The following is a 21303-nucleotide window of genomic DNA, read 5'->3' as shown; positions in this document are numbered from 1 at the left end:
ATAATTATGTAATTGCCAGGAAAAATGTTTTTAAAATCGGAAATTATGTATTTGTACATTTATATTCTTATGTCATGCTTTTAAAATTATACAAGTGCGACATCTTTAAACAATGAAAAAAAAATATCCTCTCACTAATCGTTAACATAGAAGTGGTGAAGAAAATTCGCCTACAAGAATGAATGCTTTCAGAATGATTGCTGTACCCTGGACTTTATTTGTTAGCTTCCATGGTTATGTTTCCTGCTATGGTAAAGTGGTTTTTGCTCACAATGTTAACATATGTATGATGAAGAGTTGCTTTTGCTTTGGTTTTAGATGTTTGTTTTATTTTAATTTGACTCAGTTTATGTAAGGTTTGTATCCTCTTGTAGACTGTCTTGCTTTACTGTGGTAGTTGTTAAGCTTTAATGTTATCAAACACTTGTTAAATTTTAGAAGAACCTTCATGTTAAGATACTATTAGAACACGCAGTTACTTATATAATGTCTATTTGTAATGATAATAGTAATATTGTGCATGGATTGTCTTACATTAAAAAGTATATAATACCCTTAGTCATGCGCGGATCTAAAGGGGGAGGGGGGTCAGGGGTCCGGACCCCCCCCCCCCCTCCTGTAATAAAATTACAGTATAAAATTACCAAAAATATGCCTTGCCCCCCCCCCCCGGCAAACTCAAATAACCGTTGGACCCCCTTGAAAAAATTTCTGGATCTGCGCATGTTTGTACATACGTGCTAAGGATATAAACAATATATTATGCAAAAAAAGATTTACATTGCAAAAATTTAATACCATGTCGGAATATGGAGCTTTGATTCGGTGATTAATATGATAGCTTATTAACGATATACAATGATTGGATTTGAATCAATGAATTTGTGCGAATTTTCTAGTTCATATAAAACTCCATAAAATTGTGATTGCATTGTGCACTGCTGAATAGAGGCTTTGAAATACTACAGAAAGAGTATTGTTGCGATGTTATTATAAGTACATAAGTATGTTCCTTGGAAATGATAGCAATAGAAGGAGTAATAGTACATTGTTCATAAGAATTGGAAAAAAATGAATTTCAAACAATATTGTTGATATTATTGTAATATTACAAAATAATATTATATTGTTTTATATGATTCATATCCTTCATTGTATTTTTTTAACAAGAAAATCTCAGTAGAAGACCAACAACAGTGCTCACCCAAAGTTCGACATACAATGCACAGACAGCATCAATTGCTAAGGATGGCGATATTCAGACTGATGAACACCACTGTGCTCATACTGCGCATAATCAAACAAAGGCATGGCTACAGGTGGACTTTGGACAGCCTTATATGATAAACAACGTTATAGTTCATTATAGAAGAGAAGGTACGTATAGCATGATTTTAAACATACACTCTTAACATTAAAAAAAAATAACTATTGTGTTGTAATGTTGGTTTTAAAGTACTTTTAAAACCACGTGCTTGCAGTTGTTAGTGTATGCCTATTTAAGGATCTTATTTGTAAACAAAATGTGGGTAAGTTTAATATATGAAACTGTTAGACAAACTACAGACCCTGAAACGTGCTACTACACCAGTTGCACGGTTCGGTTCGTTACGCTTTTTGAACGGTACGGTTCGCTTTGTGAACGGTACGGTTCGTTTTGTGAACGGTACGGTTCGCTTTGTGAACGGTACGGTTCGTTTTGTGAACGGTACGGTTCGCTTTGTGAACGGTACGGTACGCTTTGTGAACGGAACGGTTCGCTTCTTGCACGGTACGCTTTGCTAAAAATAGCTGCACGCTTTGTGAACGGTTTGCGCGCTTTATTAATGAGGTAGGCGTGGCCTGCACGCTTTGATTTTTCGATATAATTTTGTTTAGTTTTTGCCCGATCTACTTCAGCATGGTGGTAATTATGACAAGAATTTTTCTTTATTTATATGATATATTACAAAAGTATTTCAATCGATCTATTTAAAATCAGGACTTCCATCCGTTCCCCCGTTTTTGATACGTTGCGCGAAACGTGTACTCAGTGACAACCGGGAAGCGGGGGTAATTTTAATATTGATCAATCTGTTATTATTAGTATTTAATTTAGATAAATGTAATCATTAAGATAGATTAAAAGAACTGTTTGACTTTAATCCGATATATTTTTGTTAATTCAGCGAGCTGTCGATAATTTTACAAATCTAAAGTTTTTATTTCTATGCATGCATGTACTTGAGTTGAAGTCATTAAATATTTCTAATCCATTAAAAATTTCTACAAAAAATTGCCCCGACTTTATTCCGATATTTCTTTAGTTTCCTTTATCGTTGTCTTGATTCTCGGCTAGTTTTTATTATTCATAATTCGTATGATCATTCTTTATTGCGTACTACTGTAGTACTACTGCCGATTGCCTTAGTGAATAGACGATGTAAAATTAATGATAATATAAACAATGAATTTCAGATAAGAAATCTTGAATTAAACTGTTATATAGTTTTTTGACACGAATTTTATTCATTTAAATATTGTTTCTATGATTTTTTGCAATTGTTCGTATACACAGATGATACCTACATGTAACCCGTCATCGCTTCTCTTATCTGAACTAAGATCGCGTGTATAGTCAAAATATGACAATTAGTTTTTGTTTTTCCGTTAAACTATACATGTACATGTAACATATTCTTACGATATGTACACAACTGGATATACACAACAAGTCAATAACTTTTATATATGTAATGGCGATATTTATCATTCTGTTGAACAAGTGTCCGCTCTTCACTGTATGCATGCGATTAAGCTGACGTTTTACGAATGCTGACTAACCTGTTTATATTTTATTTACCTTTTTACACGCAAACTTGTTGTAAATAGGACACGAAAAAATACCCGGTAATCAACAAATGAATGTTAAAAATGATAAATATACAAGAATTTATCAAGTAACAAAATAATACGACAGCGAGGGAAAACGATCGACTCTGATCGCCAGTACCTGAATTATAATCATGAAATCGGAAAGAAATTATTGTTGAATAATTTCAAATAGGAACACTCTTTTCAATAGGGATTTAAGAAAACATAAAACAAAAATGTTTCATTCGATAATTTTCTCCTAGCCATATAGGAGGAGCCAAATAGCACGCGGCGCATGGCGTGATCTGTACTGCTATACTTAAACTGATTGACAGGCAGAGCACGTGGAGTCCTGAGATAAAATCCCGCTCAAATGACCAACTATAGAAACTTAAAGCGAAATAATAAAGTTCAGTAATAAAACTTTAATTTACTAGTAAGTATTATAATTAACACACAAGTTCTCTCTCTCTCTCTCTCTCTCTCTCTCTCTCTCTCTCTCTCTCTCTCAATTTGAGGGTGTATGTGATTGTGTGCAAACAATTTTGAATTATTAGATTTTCATTTGTATGAATTTAATTCATTTATTTTAGACTCATGGTTTTCACAACGATTTCAACACAATGACTAAAAGTTTGTACAGTGGACGATGTACATAATATATATATTGATCTCGACGGTTAAAATTTCGACGCTATTTCACATCACAGATATTAGATTGAAAATAAATTTAAAAAGAGCTGTGTTTGTGCTTACATGTACTTGTTATCTCATTCAACTATTTATGATTTAATTAATCATTTTTTGAAACATTGATGTACCCGGTAAATGATATTTTATCGCAAGTTAATATGTGAAAATCCTGCATGTACAGAGTCGCTGGATTGTTCTACGGATCCACGCGCCAATGGTCTTTCGTGTAGTTGTTTGTGTTCATTTCTACAGACAGTTCTTTTGTTTTCTAGAGATTAAGGAATGCCATGAAACTAATAAAGTATAAGTAAGATATATTTAGACTATACACACGACAGATTGTGATGAGTTACCTAACAGGTGTCCGTGGAAAGGTGTGAATACCGGCATCTCGTGCACATGTTTAAGCGTCCAAATATACAGAGTTAGTTGTAAAGTACAATAACTGCTAAAAAAAACAAAGAAAGACAATAACACCTGTTGTGTATAGAACCAAAGATCAGCTTCTGTACTCATGTTTCGCGCAAGTGATTTTTTGTTCATGTGAAATCACGACGCCATTACCAGCTATGCGGGAAATAAAGTTGAGTTATTTTATGGAATGCGTGTACTTTTTCCCGTTCAATGCTTGCATTTAATAAAATTATTTAATAAATATAATTGTGTGAACGTTAATAGTTTACAATGTTTAAGAAATCGGCGATGCAAGTATTGTCGAAAAACAAAGCAATGATTACGGTCTAAGAAAGGAAATATTTTTGTAGCTGTTTTAATAAGAATAACAGTATTAAATCTTAGTATGTGTTATCTAATCCTGTATAAAAAATCTAGCTAAATATTGAACTTATCTGGTCAGCGATAATCTCCGTCCGTACTCATCTAAAGACATTAGGTCAATAAGCCGTATATGGAAGTTGCACGCTTATTGCACGGTACGGTACGCTTTTTTGTCCGTCTGGAGGCGGGTCTTGCATAAATTATCTTGCACGCTTTTTGCACGGTACGGTTCGCTTTGTGAACGGTACGGTTCGTTTTGTGAACGGTACTGTACGCTTTGTGAACGGTACGTTTCGTTTTGTGAACGGTACGGTTCGTTTCTTGCACGGAACGGTACGGTTCGTTTTAGAGGTGTAGTAGCACGTTTCAGGGTCTGTATAAACAGCCACGCTACGTATACGTGTAGTTTTCCATAAAAAGCAAATGTAATTAACTCATTTTATATAAGGTGTTTCATTTTATTTAAAACAAAGAACAAGGGGCAGTAAGCATATATTATATGCCCAATATTTTTTTAAAATTTTCAAACAAGCTCAATCATTGACATGATTTGATTTGTTTGTTGATGGGATGTTTATTTTTCAATATGTAGTCGCAAAATTGTCACCGATGTTTTTTTTGGTAGAGTTATCCCTCTTTTGATCTGAGTAATTTTCCGGATATCGCGTATTTCCTATGAAATGGTCACATTCCCAACAAGAATTAGATATGGCCGCATGCAAACAACACGGTAAAATTTTAACAGATTAATCAAAATAACGAAAGAATGTTATTCTCAAAATATTTTGTTGTTGTTTGCATGCGGCCACTGTTAAAAAAATTAATTATGTTGTTTTACGATGTGCGAATTTTTAGGTTCCGGTTTCGGTTTTTATACACAGCAGACGTAAACAAAAGTGAAAGTCGGACGACAGCAATAGATATGAAGGCAAAATCATTTCATTAACTGGTAAGAATGTGTGAAAATAGTATAAGACTTAAAGATACAGCTATGCATTATGAATTTAAATGGGGTATTGCAATTGATCTGCATTCTTAACCATGTTTACGAGATCGACAGCTGACCGAACTTGCATGATTGACAGTAATCGCTAACTACACCATGTGGAATACATTAGGCTATAGTCTTATTTCTAGTAAGTAGTTTGAAAATGTAATAATATTTTAAAGGAAAGAGATATCGATATCGTTCATGAAACCGCTTCCAATGAAAACTCAGATAAGTAAGAACACGGCTACATTTTAAATTGCTTTTGATAAACTGTTGGTTGAATGTCAGCTTTACCTGATTGAGTATTAAATAGCATTACGACAATAGGCTGACATTACACAACACATGGAATATACATTTAACAATCAAAAAATCATGTTTTCAATCTATTTATCAAATTGCCCTCTAATACCAGGGCTATGTTAATTTGTGTTTTGAGTAAATGATACCCTAGCACACAACTGCTATTTGTGTATTTTATAAGAAATCTGTTATTTTTTATGTTTTGAAATAGATCTACATTTTATACTTTATTGCATTTAAATTATTTAGATAATCGCTTTAATAAAAATTGGGTAATGTACATGTATGTAATGGTTATTTATATAGAATACATGTATGTTCTAAAAACCCATGGTAATATTATTTTTATACAATTAATATCCTGTAACATGTTTTTTGAAATTCTTTCTTTCATTCTTACTGTAATTGGTAAACATTTTCTTTACATACATGTAAATGTAACAAAATCAATATCCAGTTACCTATTTAGTATTTACTTTCTCTACTATTGCCCTAGCTTTTCGGCCTCTAGAGGAATCCGAAACACACCCACAAATGATTAAAATAAATAAACGTACATGTATATATTGTTTACCCTATCGTATCGTATATAATGATTGTCATTTCACATCATTACTTAGTAACACATTTATAATTGAACATGTATAAGAATATGAAATGAACATGATATTTTTAAAAATTGATTTTTTTTTCAATTCAGTATTTAGCATCTTTAACAAATGGAGAGCTTCAAGAGAGCTATGGGAATTCTGAAAACATGCATTCAAGGGTGACATAGATCCCAAAAAGGAATGCTGCAGAATTAAACCTCAGTGATCTGATTGTTGCTGTTTTTCTTACTAAAGCTTGCAAAGGAATAAACAGTGCCAAGCACACGAATTATGAAAGTGATTGATATCATCTGACATGGTAAATTATGACAATCTTGATGATCTGCCGATATGGATAGTCACTACATTTTAGGAACACAATATCTTATATGGATTGAACATTTTTTCTGGAGCCATTACTTAATTAATGAATGTGTGGTACAACCAATGTCGCACTTGTGTGAAAGTTGATGGGGTCAGTTCTTTGATACCTTGATTACTAAAGACACACACTCTCTATGGAAGAGCTACTCATGACTGTGTTTTCAGCAATTATGGGTAGTTCAAAAAGTTAACAAAGTGAAACATTAAAGTGACAGCGATTTTTAGTCAATGAAATTCATTGTTCATTATTAGCTCACCTGAGCTGAAAGCTTAAGTGAGGTCAGCTATTCTGATCACTCTTTGTTTGGCGTCGGTCTGTCTGCTTTTACATTTTCGACTTCTTTTCCCGAACCACTGGGCCAATATCAACTTAACTTTGCACAAATCATCCTCATTTAGGTGAAGGGATTTAAGTTTATTAAAATGAAATTTGTTGGTACACGTTTCTTTAAAAAATCCTCTTCTCAAAAACCATTTGGCCAGAAAAGGTGATACTTGTGTGAAAGCATCCTCAGGTAGTGTAGATTCAAGTTTGTTCAAATCATGGTCCCCAGAGGTAGGGTAGGGTGGGGCCACAACTTTTTGTGCAAGATCTACTGACTTACTTGTCAACATATTTTGAATTTGATATTGTACACTTAGTGCTTATTTGATAAGCTTTTGTCGCTCAGGTGAGGGATGTGGCCTCTGGGTCTCTTGTTTAATGATTTAGAAATCTGTGATATTTTCATTAGAACTTTCATACTATTTCACCCAACTGTATAAACTTTATAGATAAAAAGTTGTGTTAGATTATGAAATATTTAATCAATTATCTGATGTGCAATTTACTTATGCATGCACTATAAAATTATAACAAGGAAAACATATGAAAAAATTTAAGATTTTTTGTGATGAACAGTTTTGTGAGTCAGTGGTGGTTATGTTTGTTAATTATGTAATGTGTGAATGTTAGAATTCACCTTCATTGAAATGAAGTATCAATTGTTTATTAATAAAAAAACCCATTTTATTATAAAATTGAGTTTTAGTCATGTTAAGAAAAGAGGTTAACGTTGTGATTACATGTAATATGTGGTAATGAATGATGAACTATGTCATGATAAATTATTAAACAAATATTGTCCCATTAAATCCCCAAAATTCTTAATCTACATTGTCTCACTCCACCCAGCTGAACTTGGGCACTGGCATATGCTGGGGTGGACTGTTGTTCCATTCAGGGAATGTTTATGACTCCCATCCATTAAGCACCATGCGCAGATACTGGGGATAAGCACCGGCTCTTTAGCCTTCATGGCTTGAACAAGGATTTAACTAACAACCCATCCACCCCCACCCCACCCCATCGAACCCCCAGACTGCTTGTTAATTTTGTTAATTAAGTTTTTATTTTTTTTCATGTTAATTATATGGTTGATTTTTTAAAAATATAACAGGATTTCTTTTCTTTACCGAGCAATAAGTGTTAAAAACAAATAATCACTGAAATTCATGAGTTTTTGTGCATACATTAATATTTGAATTTAATTTTTTAATGCAAATTCAGATTTTGGTCTTTTAATTTCTATCTGCAGTTTTTCTTTGACTTCATTGTGTTGTATTCTAAACTCATTTTAATACCATATTAAAGAAGCATACATATGCATATAGTACATAAATATTCTATTAAAAAGGCACTGTTATATAACATTTCCTTAAATCTGTTTTTTTATATAAAAAACCCTTTTTATCTCAAATTGAAGTTTTGGTCACTTTTTGGGTAAAGATGATGTTTTCCTATGACTTCTTTTGTTTTATAGTAGTAGGAATCACCAGATATTATCTGATATAATTTTGAAAAGACAAGATATTTAAAAAATCCAGAAATTAGTGATTTCTTGGCTTTTTTCCTATTTTTGCCCTCAAAATGACAAAAATGTAATTTTTCATTAAAAATATGGCTGAAATAGGGTTAACAGATCATAATTTACTAAAAAATAACCATGAAATGTTTTCAATGCATTGGGCAAATTTTAGGTCTTAATGCCCCTTGTTCTTTTTCATTTATCTATTGTCTTCATGACATATTTCACCAAAGCATATCGATTGCCATGCCACTAAACAGTACCATATATATCGTGAAGGGGAATCAGGTTTCTTCGTATATATATATAAAAAAAAAACATTTTACTTAACAGCTGCAATTTGGTTTTTTTTTTGCCTTATTACGGATAATAAATATATTGATTTTAGTTGTATCACTCAAGTGGTCTTTATTTCTTTTTAATAGGCGATGAATCATCGTCTTGGAAGCAATATCGGTTCAGGCAATTCTATCTAGATGCATCAAACAATTCAGCTATACAGAGAACGACATCACAAAGAACCCGTTGTTACACCGATAACACGACTGCCCCAGACTTACCTCCAAACATAATCGACATACCTTGTAAACAGACAGCTAGATACGTCATTGTGGAGACCACTTATGACGCACCTGAAGATGATTACCTAAATGAACACGGAGCGATCCTTGAAATATGTGAAATAAAAGTATACGGTAAAGTTAAAATTCAAGTCAAAATTTAAGGAACTAATAACGACCACTTGTAATATGAATGAATATATTACACTGTACCATTTTTGACGAGTTCAAAGATATAGTATTGCTGTCATTATTTTTCAATTTGCTACGAAAGTCATCATGAAAATTATCAGATCAGAGTGTTAATAATAATAGTTCAAATTCAAAATGTTCATAAGTATTAAAAAGTAATAGTAATAAAAACTGTGGCCATCATATTGGGTTATTGAAGTTTAATATAATTCTATATTATATTTCACAATATTTTGATCGACTCTTGCAAATCTGTTCAAAGTGCGTGGATATCGATCTTTCATCACTTCTCTGTATACCGTATTCAATGTAAGATGAGGATTTATTGAATCATTTTAAATTACTTTAATTTGTATTGTTATATAAGAGTTAAAGGGAATGAACTACAGTAACATGACTGACAAAATATAAAAAAAAACTGCAATTTTTACCTTAAACTTTTTTGAAAAGTTATATTCCCTTCAATTTAATTTTTATTTTGTCAAAATATCGGTAATAAATGATTAATTTTGTTTCATGTTTTAAGAAGAGGGGAAGTTTATGCACATATTCGTCAGGAGATTGGTATGAACTTCACGTTTCTCTTCACAATACTTAATAGTATATGCGATGCCTATAGACTTCTAAGTGATATTCAAGGTGCAATCATTTGGACGATAAAATAAATTTTAACGGAAGACAACTACGTTAGTTGGAAGAAAAAAAAATTGTTATTTTTATGCAGATTGCAAATGTATAAAGTCATAAACATAATACAACCTTATCACTTCATAATGTTTATAGCATACCATATTTTAGTGAAAATATTTAGCAGCATTCTAGCTTTATTTTGTCCAAGTGACAACACTAAAAAACCTCTTGGTTTACATTTTGATATCTCAACAATATATATTTACATCATTATTTGTACGTAATCATAAATTTGCGTTTTCCTGTTTGTATATCAGTGTATAATTGATAGCATGGAAGTTATGTTATGTAACTTTGACTCGAAGTCTAATATAATACGGACACATCCCTTCTACCATGCATATTACAATAAGTACTTAAATACTAACTTATTAGCCCTCTACTGTAACGATCGGGGGAATATAGTTTTTATTGCAGTTTTTTTCAGCATTTGTGCTCAAACGTCGTTTTCCATACTTTTTTGTTTGTTATTGTTTTGTGAATTGATTTCATATTTTTGTCCTGCTTTATAACGAAACCCTACAAATATTCATGAATATTTTTTTTTTCCTTTTTAATAAACATGAATATGTACGTGTATTTATGTAGTAGATTTTTAAATGTAACTCTTCTTCACAATTTGCGTTTCAATAAATTACGATGCGAGAAGAGAAGACAGGACTTCTTCGTGTAAATCCTGCTGCATCATTCCTTTTTTTTTTAAATCGTATATATATTATCTGATACGTACCATGTCGTTGCATCTATTTACTTGATTAGACCCAAAGTTTGAGAAGAAAATAGTTTTAACAAATGGATTTTCATTGCTCATTGGAGATATCCTTTAATAAATATATTTAACTGAATTTACTACACACCTATTTAACATCAAAAATTGGAGGGTGCCGGTAGGGGACATTTATATTTTGCAACACTCTCAGAATGTTTTGTTTTCACTGGAAAGTATCGTTAACTAAGGTAACAGTAAATATCATTGAACTTACATACTGTAAACATATTATATTTGACGTGTATACTATTTGGCGGAAATTAGTTTTTGAACAAGTTGGCGTGGGTTTGAATCAGCGTATTCCTCTATGTGACTATTCTTATACATGTGTGCATTGCATTTGGCGATGCACTTGATTTAGCGGAAGCCGCATTCCGCCAGACTTAACAGAATACACACCCAAATATAGAACGTTTACAGTACAACACACAGTGCGCTTGAAAAAACAAATATATATGTAAGGGTATCATGCAACTTGCAAACATATTCTTAACTATGCGATGACTCTGAATGTGGCAATTTTTGGCGTCAAAAAGTAGCGTTGAATAAAATATCCCAATATATGTCTATAAAATATGTACATTATGCTTGCATTATTGTATCAATTTGAGGATGTGGGAAAACCAATGGGATTTGTATAAAGGGATGCACACCGGGACAGCATGGGGACACGTGTGATGAAACATGTAGTCATGGGTGTGCAGGAGGAACTTGTGACCAACAGAAAGGAACCTGCAGTGCTGGTTGTAAACAAAACTGGACAGGGCGTCTATGTGATGGTAGGTACTTTGATGCAAAATTGATTTATGATTTAACAGTATCAACTCCTGTACTTAAATTCTTTAAAACTCTGTTATTACACGTTATATTAAAGCAAACTTATGAAATAGAATGTACTTATTTAAGTATGACACATACTCATTTTGTTACATTCATATGTTTCTGAAACCGTTATTTTCTGGAGGATAGATACAAACACTAAAAAACAGGAAAGTCTTAACGAATTTTTTAAATTTTTTATCAAAATGCAATTAAGCTATAACATCACTCTAAAATGATTTTTTTTTTAAAGTCCTAGCACATTATATTGGTTAAAAGCAGTATAGCTATGTTTCCAAAATATAAATTATATTTATTTAACAAAATGTAAAATTTGTAAAATAGTTGATGAGTTTTATTTAGTTTTAAATAGAAAAAAAAGTCATTTTTATTCATTACTCTGTGTGGTGCTACATGGTGTAATTTGTAATTGATTGTTCAAAGTAATTTCACACATTGAAGATCAGAAGTGTTTTAATTTATTTGATCAGTTGAGTTGTGAATTAGCTAGGTCACTATTTAAAAGTTGTCACTGCTGCATGAAAGTTTTATCCCAGCATACTACAGTATATAAACACTATCTAAAAGATCATTTAAAAAAAAGATCATTAATATTTAGTTTGACCCACTGAAAGTGATATCAATGAAACTTTTATTATCAATAGTTCCCCTTACGATATTCCTCCCAAAAAAAGGGGATAAAATATCATTTAAAGTACAAGTTTAACAACAAAAAATGTTTACCCTTCCGCATCTTGCATGCAGGCGTCCATGATAAACACTGAATTGTGAGAACATTCTATGTATTTTGATTTTATGATCTGTACAATCACATTCTAAAAACAAACGATAGACATAACTGGCATAAACTCTTCAAATACATTTCACCATAAAAATACACTTTTGAGAAACATTTAAGAGATTACAGATGATATACATGTATACTAGTTGTTTATGTTGTTAATAAATAAGATTTTTGTGTTCTTAAATTTGTTCAACAGTTTGCGACGCGAAACATTACGGACCTGTCTGCTCTATGGAATGCAATATAAATTGTTTAAACAATACCTGCAATGATGTAACTGGTTCTTGTAAAGATGGTTGCGCGTTTGGAAAATTTGGAGATTTCTGTAACGAAACTTGTGATGAACATTGTGTCTCTTATTGGCACGAGGATACCGAGAAATGTAAGCATAAAATCGTTAAAATGAAAGAAAAAAAATGGATTTTTCTTAAATCTGATTGGTTTTTTCATTATGGATAGATATGTATATCTTATATTTAATCGTACAACCTCTGAAAATAATATAAATACAAGTAATAATGATTCATTTATTATTTGAATAATATCGGATGAACAATTATGGTCAGGCGTAATCAAATCTATTATTAAGCACTTCGGGCTTCATAGGAGATGATCACCCCCGTCCGTATTTAATTACCCCATATTATTCAAAGAATGGGTCTTTTTCTATAAATAAAACAGGAAACAACTTATCAAATTTACTTGTACAGAATAACATGCTTTTAAATAAGGCGTATCATCGTTTCCGGCAAACCATACCATGTTTATGCATATACGAATCAAGATTACGCCCAGGGTGTGGATGAGGAGGAAGGGTCCCAAGGATAATTGTGTTTTATGTAATACAAGTGTTCGTTAAAGAAATCCGTAATAAAGATGTGATATATTCCATAGTTACAAAAAATATAAGATCAGTACAATCTGTATTTGTTAAACTTGAAACATGTAAAAGTACTACATGTATTTTGTCCTGTCTTTACAGATAAGAAATTGAAGGAATCGCATTCGGAAACCCTGTTCATTTTGTATGGGATGATTGCAGCTCTTTGTGTTAGTCTCATTGTCAACGGCTGCATGATAAAATGGTATGTTAACCAAACACTAACATTCCATATACAATTTTCAATATATATTTTCGTACATATGATTTATTTGAATTTCAATACATTGAATATATTGAATATTACTCGTGATTGAGTATAAATAGTTATACTAGAAATACTGCTGATATGATTTTTCTTAAAATACAAAACATATCGAATACAATACTAGCTGTTGAAATAATTTGGCAAATATTCAGAGGAACAGGATGGGATGTTGATATTAATGAATAGTTTTGGGAGTGCCATAGGCGAGATTTGGGTTGAAATCAAAATGTTTTGGTAATAGTACACACCTACTCCTATATGTGGTTTATTTACCTTGTACACTACACAACCAACTCTGCTTCACTAAAAATCAATCTTAAGAAAAAAATGTTTATCAATCAATCTGTCCGTAGGTCCTGAAAATATACTTTAATTTTCCTGAATTAATTAATTAAATGAATGAAACATACTTAAAAAAATCGATACAAATACACTTGAGACACGATGCATAACAACAAACTTTATTAAGATATACTTTTTTCTATCATAGTAAATATATTTGAATTGATTGTTGCAGGAATTTAAGACGTGACCAATACAAAGGGCAAGACGTGAATCAAAAGACGATGAATAAAAATTTTCCTCTTCAGGATTCCATCTCACCCCAAGATGTATATGATACAGTGGGAGACGACAAAAAATACGAAGATTTGGGTCATCTCAGTGGGTCGTCTCACTATGATCAACTTGAATTGATAAAATCGAGTTAATTGATATGCATTTGTAATCAGAGAAATAAGGAATATGTTTGTTATAAAATTAAAGCAAACTAATTTATATCATGAAAACCAACAATCAATTTCAATGAGAAGATTTGCATGTGTAATAATTATTGATTTTGATTGGAGTGTTCATATACACGGACTTTAGGGGTTTCCTTTTTGCTGCACAATAGAGAACGCTTAGTGTTAGGATTTTTAAAAATATGTATTTATTTGAGGGTTTTTACTTTTGCAAATAGCATATTTATTGATTGTTAATTACATTGAAGAGGATTTTGTACCATTTTATGACCGTAATTAGGCTATAAACTAGAGCAATAAATACTTTGAACAGTTGGTGAAAATGAAAACATTTAATATACATGCATATGCTTTCAAAAGATAATATTCAATATTATTGTTAGTCCCTGTTTTGGGTATTTTTAATGTTGGTTTATTATAATAGATGATAATAGTGAATAGTCACATATTAAGATGCATACATTGTACATTTAATTTTCAAACATGTATTATAAATTTTGCTGTTTCTGTATATAATTGCCGACTGTATATACGTTTCCAGGATCATAATGTAAATTAGCCTAGTTATGAGCTAGTAATGAGCTAAAAGATTACTTTATATTTTATAAAAATGCTTGCTTTGTATAAAGGCCTTTATTAATAGCTCAAAATAATTTATGTCCATCTTGGTACATGTACTCGTTTGTATATTTTTCTTTCAAGTTTTGTGTATACCCGCATCGTTTAGCACCATGCATGCAGATGTATAGACGCACAGTCTTTTTCTATTTACGGTACATTAATTATTGTATTCATACGGAAAGGTTTTGCGAAATTCAAGTTCATTTTCAATTAAAAAAACAACAACAGAAAAACATGTGGCCCCAAAACAAATGCTTCGTTATACATAAATGTGACTCTAAGAAACATCCTTTAAAGGAAATGATAAATTGACGAGAATGATGCAAATGTTCTTTTACTTCCTTATCCTAATTAATTTGAGCATTTTATATACCTATCGTTATTAATAAAGTGTGGAAAAGAAGTGATACGATGGGTCAAATCAGTGTCAATGGTTATCTTTAATGGGGAAAAGGTCTAAAATTTAATAATAATTTTTTTAATTATATTTGACGGTTTTTTTTTAAACTGAGGCTGACATACGCTTCAATCTTGATAGAGTCATGGTATCTCTACACCCAGGCATGAGTGGTGTTTCTCTTATTAATTAACATGCAGTGACGCTGGTATTTTTGACAATCAAGGGAGAAAATCTCATCCGAGTTTCATATCCGGCACTGGCAACATAGCGAAATTACGTGTTTACTTTTTTTTAAGTCTGACGATAACCTCATCAAATTTTGATCTTCGTCCGTATAAGATCAAAGACGTTTTATGCTTATGTGTTGCTTAGAAATTAGGCAACTTTTATTTGCGATATTGTAAAGCATGTGGTTATTTTATTAACTGTTTGTATTATACATCTATTGTCACAATTCGAAGTTCTAGTATCTTGAGCATATAAACAAACGGGATATTCTAATCAAATTTCTTTAATGTACATGTACATATACAGTCAATACACAACAAGAAGATTTAGCTAACGAATTCAAAACAAATAAATATTTGCAAATGCAGTTTTTGCTTGTATTATAAAAGTAGAGAAAGCAGTCTAACAACTTATATCTTAAAATCATCTATTGTTTCAATGTATGTAAACGACAATTTATCATGTGCAATATCAATGTATACGTAGATAGATTTATGGAAAATGAATACTAACACATGTACAACAAAAGCAAAATATTTGAAACCTTTTGTTTTCACATATATTAAACGTAAACCAATTTTAAGGTATTTCTAATTAATTTATTACTAATATAAATATAAAAATGATCTACATTTTTCATTGGTTCATTGCTACGTAACTTTCACAATAACAACCGTTTCCAAGGAAGGAGTGATTGTTGTAGTGTCTTAATGAAAATGTTTTATTTAAGAATAATTAATATGAACTTACACGTTAAAGACATAAAAATGAATTGTTTTATGTAAGGACATCTAAAATAAAAGTTCTTTTTTTAGAAAATATACTTACGTTTACGTGAGACATAAGACTTCCAATTTGGACAAATTAAGTCACTTCCTGTGATGTCATTGCAACACATGCACGTTTTTGTAGATCTATCATGGCTGATCATGACTATCCTATTCATTTTAATTCTGCATGTTCCCAGACATATGTTCTTACTTTTTATATTTGCAATTTTGTGACACGAAGATTTCGGATTTTCATTTATTTTAATGGCGTGATGACTTTTGAAGCCATTTGCTTCACTGCGAATAAAGCATATAACCATAACCAAAACTGTGTATGTCGTTGGTAACATGTCCTTAGTTATAATGAAAAACGTATTAAGAATTATGTGTGAAATGTTGAGTTATGCAGATGTTGAAAATAATTTTCTATTTTATAACTGTATGAGAAATCCTTTAACCCTTCAAAGCTGTATAGAAAAAGAAAACATAAAACCTACATTCCATTAAACAAGAGAGATTAATTATTCTTAAACACGACGATGTTTGAACATGATATAATGATGTATGTGAAAGATAAAATGGATGTTAGAACAATCTTAATCCCTTCTTAAAGTCTCTTAAAATCTTATTAAAGCAAAACAATTAACAGAAACTAATGCATTGTAGTGTTGAATTACATGTAATAAAAGTGAAAACACACACTCAGTTCCGATACTCTTTATATCTATTTTCAACACCTTATCAACAAACTTAACCAAAGCCATTGTTACATTCTGAAAAGACTGTTTGATTTCACCTCGAAAAACGTAAAACGCTGCTATATATATATAGAATAAGGAACAAAGTAATATTGATCGTGTCATCAGTTTTTTTTCTCCATAGAAAATCCTCGGTTAGACGCATAAAGCTTTGATAAATATTGAGACAACACCTCAGAGAACGATCGATTAATAGCTTACAAATCAAATTACATGAGTCTGTATTGACAGGCATTTTAAATATGCATGTATATACACGTGCCCTTATTATAGTAAAATAAAATAGGAGGGCTGTTATTTTATCCACATATCTAATTAATCCTATATGTAAAGGAAATATATAAGACGATGGGGTTGAAAGTATTATGTTGACAATTTCAATGATGTACATAATTAAAGCCCAAAAATCAATACCAGCTCAAGATCATGTAGAAAAATCGAAACACGATTTGCTTGTGTAAACAATATAGTTCACACTTGGTCATTCTTGGCTAGTACAGGGCACTACATATGTAATTCTTTCGATCATTAAACGATCGGTTTCATGTGAAATAAAAGAAACAAAAATGTTTTTGTTGACATCTATTTGAAAACAATATACACATACTTTTACATTAGAATCGGATGAAATTGTGTCTTATAGATATAAACAATTCCGCAATGTCGGCATAGCGACATATAGGAAAAGTGCTAGGACTATGCGCGGCTCAGACTAATCATCGTTTAATTAATTTGATCCACTGCAAACATTTGTTATTGGTCAGTTCTTAATCAAGGAGTCAATTGATTTTCAGTAAACCAAATCAGTTGTTTTTGAAGTCTTAATATATGTATGTTTCTTACAAATTGAAAAAAAAAGTGCATCTTAAAGCTTAGATTGTTGGTGTTCATATGTATATTCATTGATTAACCTATGAGGAAATAGTAGTAATATCTCTCTCGCACACTAACGCAGACTAATATCAATTTTTAACAGAACCATTTAACATACATACATATGCTTAATTTGTTTTCCCTTGGACTGAGATGTCGCACTTTCATTGGCTGATCATAGCACGTGATTGTCTCACTTTCATTGTTTAATCATAGCAATTGATTGTCTCATGGCTCTATGTAGGTTCGGTAAGAAATTAATATTAGGCCATATTCGCTTACTCATTTCGACATGTTATAGTATTGAATACAGAAACCGCAAGTCGTAGGTTTTTAAGGTATTTGTATTAGTTGCCCTTTGAAATTCTTTAAAGTGAGAGCAGTTGCCCTTTGAATTGGCGTCACATTGTTATGTTTGAAGCAGAATATAATGACAGCGTAAAAACTGGTTCAAACCTCAGTGGAGGAAAGAGAGAATGAGTATTTGAAAGCTGAGATTGATAATTTTGAAGAGTTTAAATAAATAAATTGAACATTATGTTAGGCGTCTTGTACATGGCTTTGCGTAGATCATCGCTATTTGTTAATAAAAATGTCTCTTGATAGTCCTCTTGAAAACAGAACATTTATAAGGTTAGTTACTGACACACTACAGAAATATATTTGGTTAATCAATAATTGCCATCTATAAATGGGATTGATTAACCCAGTGTGTTTCCGTAGTAAGTCAGTAACTAACCTAGTAAGTAATCATATCAGACATAGCTAAACGGATATCAACCTCGATTCAGACTCCCCAGAAATCATCTTTTATTATGTGTCAGAAAGAAAACTGTACTGATAATTTTAAAAAATAAGAGAGTAAATTGTATTTGACAATGTGTATTTTATAAGATCAATTTGATCATTTCATAAGCACTTTTTGACAACTAAAGCCCCAATTTTTGTTTATGTAACTAAATGCATGTCAGCATTCCTAATGCTAATGTTAATAATTCATCTAAATTTAAAAACAAATCAAGTATTTATTGCTTTTTAAGAGTTCACAAAGCAGAGTTCTCCTGAAAATTCTATGGAATGCAAACAATGCAGAAAAACACGAATTGTTAGCTATACTTTTTTCTTTTATCCAGGCTTTGCTGAAAGCCGGGTCCTGGCTCCAGGCAGGTAAATCGCAAATAAAGTAGAAGTACAACTGTAGTAATCAAAACAAGTATCTCTTTTTTAAAAAAGACTGTATGCGCTACATTTTGTAGAATGTGTTTTTCACCTAAATTAAAGTTTTATAACAGGGACGTACCATCGGGGGGGGGGGGGGGGGCACTTTTAAAAACGATGCTAGGTGCCTGTATAAAGAGCATTCAATTAAGGTTGAAGATAATTTAAATCATATATAAACTAATCCTGTAAAAAAGTTATCAATTAAGTGTAGTTTGTTTTGATGTTAAAATGACATCTTGAAGATTGTCTTGTTTGATAAATCAATGTTTTGAATATAGGTATTCTCCGACGGTTATTCCACTGGGAAACATCAATGAACAGTTTTTTTTTAATATGATGTGTATAATCATGCAACAAAATCATACGTGAAAGTCGGACTTCAGCAGACCTGTACTGTACACCATATTTTAAGTGGATAAATATGAAAAAATATGACAATAATTTCATCCGTGTGCAAATCGCGGGAATAAGTCTACTTTAGTGAGGTCATAGATAAAGATCTATCGGACAATGATGATCAATATCAAGAATAATGTAAATTGTTACTACAAAACTCTGACACTTTAAATAGTATTATCTTTAAAACCATTATTTAGAGTCCATCATTAATTCTGTGGCCTCTGAAGCTGGTCGTACAGAGAGGTTCTACTAACGTGACCCAATTCCTGGTACTCCGCACTGTCATCTGTTGTTTCATATATCCTTTGTTGTGCAGCGAGGTTATTCGTTTGCGAATCTGTTTTCGTTTCTTGTTGTGGTACATTTCGTGGTTTACACGCCTTATACCTTAATATCCTGAATCAATCAATTAAAAACTGAGTTAATTTCATCGTGTTTCACTTCTTTATGATTGCATTTGTGTATGACGGTCAATTTTAAACGGAGTTATCTCAGACCTCGTCTGAAAAAACAATTTGACTATCTCCATCAGTTCATTACATGAATACTTTTCTGTTGATATATTCTATTACATTGCATATATAACAAATGAAGAGGGAAAGTAAATTGCTACATATAGTGAAAAATACTTATTTACCATGTAATAGTGCAGCCATTCACTGCGACACTAATGCAAAGAATCACTATTACTCCAATTAAAATGATCTTGTTTTCTGATGTTGAATCCTGCAACAGTTTCACTATAAATGCAAGACAAATTTCACGGTCAACATGCAAATCAATCGTAACATATTAATCACGGGTACAAACGAAGTCAAACGACACACCAATCGTCAATGTAGTAGTTTTAAAATCTAGCATTAATACTTTAATAATATGCTTTTACTTACTGTTTGAAGATCTCTTATCACAGCAATATGCATATTGAACATCACACGTTTCGTTACAGAAGTCTCCAAATTTACCCGGTACACATCCATCATAACAACTCCGCGTGTATTTGTTGCATCCATTTTTACAGTCTAGACTGCATGTTTTGTGACAAAATTTACCAAACTTGCTAGCAGGGCAATCTCCAATACATTGCCCCGTCACTATGTCACACCCTGCAGGACAATTGTCACAACCTATTTTACACTGTTTTCCGTAGAATCCCTCCCGGCAACCATAGGTACATAAACCAGTTTCATTATTACAGGTATGATTTGAACAGTTGGCACTGCATTCCAAAGAACACGTGGATCCATAGTGCATAGAGTCGCATACTGTGAAGAAAATGTTTAACTATTTATTTTAATAATTTAATGTTTTAGTTACTAAATCTTTCGATTACGGTTTTGGTATTTTATATTCTAATAAGAAAAAAAAGAAAGTGTACCATCTATTATTTTATTTTACAAAAAATCCAAAATGTTCTTATTTGTCTTTTTTTTCAATAATAAACATTGAACGCAAGGTTCAGCTCATGACTTGATATTGAATAATATCAATATATGCAGAGATATACATTTTTCATTTTTATAGTGATAGTTCGTATATCATATAACGATGCAACATATACAATAACCACCTTTATGTTATTAAAGTAGTACAAAACAGATAAATTTAAATGTTCCTTAGTTTGATTTGTCGGAAAATTTGATGTTTTATTTTTTTTTTTATTTAAAATTGTGTTAAAGACCATGAGACATTTAACATGCATTATTTTGCCCAATATTTGTTTTAATTTTTTCAAACAAGTTTAATCTTTAACATGATTTAATTGTTGCTACTGTTGTGATTTGTATTTTACATGTACAATACATAGTCGAAGATTTGGGGTCTTAATGCTTCTTGTTCCTTGAAGAAAAACCGACATGACAATATTGT

The 21303-nt window shown here is 31.5% G+C and overlaps 2 protein-coding genes across 2 annotated transcripts in view; one reads left to right on the top strand and one right to left on the bottom strand.

The window, feature by feature from the left end:
• Positions 1-166: 166 nt before the first annotated feature.
• Positions 167-14950, top strand: LOC128170819 (uncharacterized). The gene is made up of 7 exons (XM_052836580.1): positions 167-251; positions 1171-1377; positions 8864-9133; positions 11261-11428; positions 12470-12655; positions 13256-13358; positions 13939-14950. Exons 1-7 carry the CDS (start codon positions 179-181, stop codon positions 14129-14131), a joined length of 1200 nt encoding a protein of 399 aa, XP_052692540.1. The 5' UTR covers positions 167-178; the 3' UTR covers positions 14132-14950.
• Positions 14951-19229: 4279 nt separating this feature from the next.
• LOC128170799 (uncharacterized) overlaps positions 19230-21303 on the bottom strand; it is a 72106-nt gene continuing 70032 nt past the window's right edge. Inside the window, exons 5-7 of the mRNA XM_052836564.1 lie at positions 20325-20699; positions 20072-20174; positions 19230-19830 (exon numbers count right to left, since the gene is read on the bottom strand). Coding sequence (XP_052692524.1) covers positions 19641-19830; positions 20072-20174; positions 20325-20699 — 668 coding nt within the window. The 3' untranslated portion in view covers positions 19230-19640. The remainder of the gene's footprint in view (positions 19831-20071; positions 20175-20324; positions 20700-21303) is intronic.

This window comes from Crassostrea angulata, chromosome 2 (genome assembly GCF_025612915.1).
Source record: "Crassostrea angulata isolate pt1a10 chromosome 2, ASM2561291v2, whole genome shotgun sequence".
NCBI classification, from domain to species: Eukaryota; Metazoa; Mollusca; class Bivalvia; order Ostreida; family Ostreidae; genus Magallana; species Magallana angulata.
The sequence above is the reverse complement of the archived record's forward strand: the minus strand, read 5'-3'. Positions and strand labels throughout refer to the sequence as shown.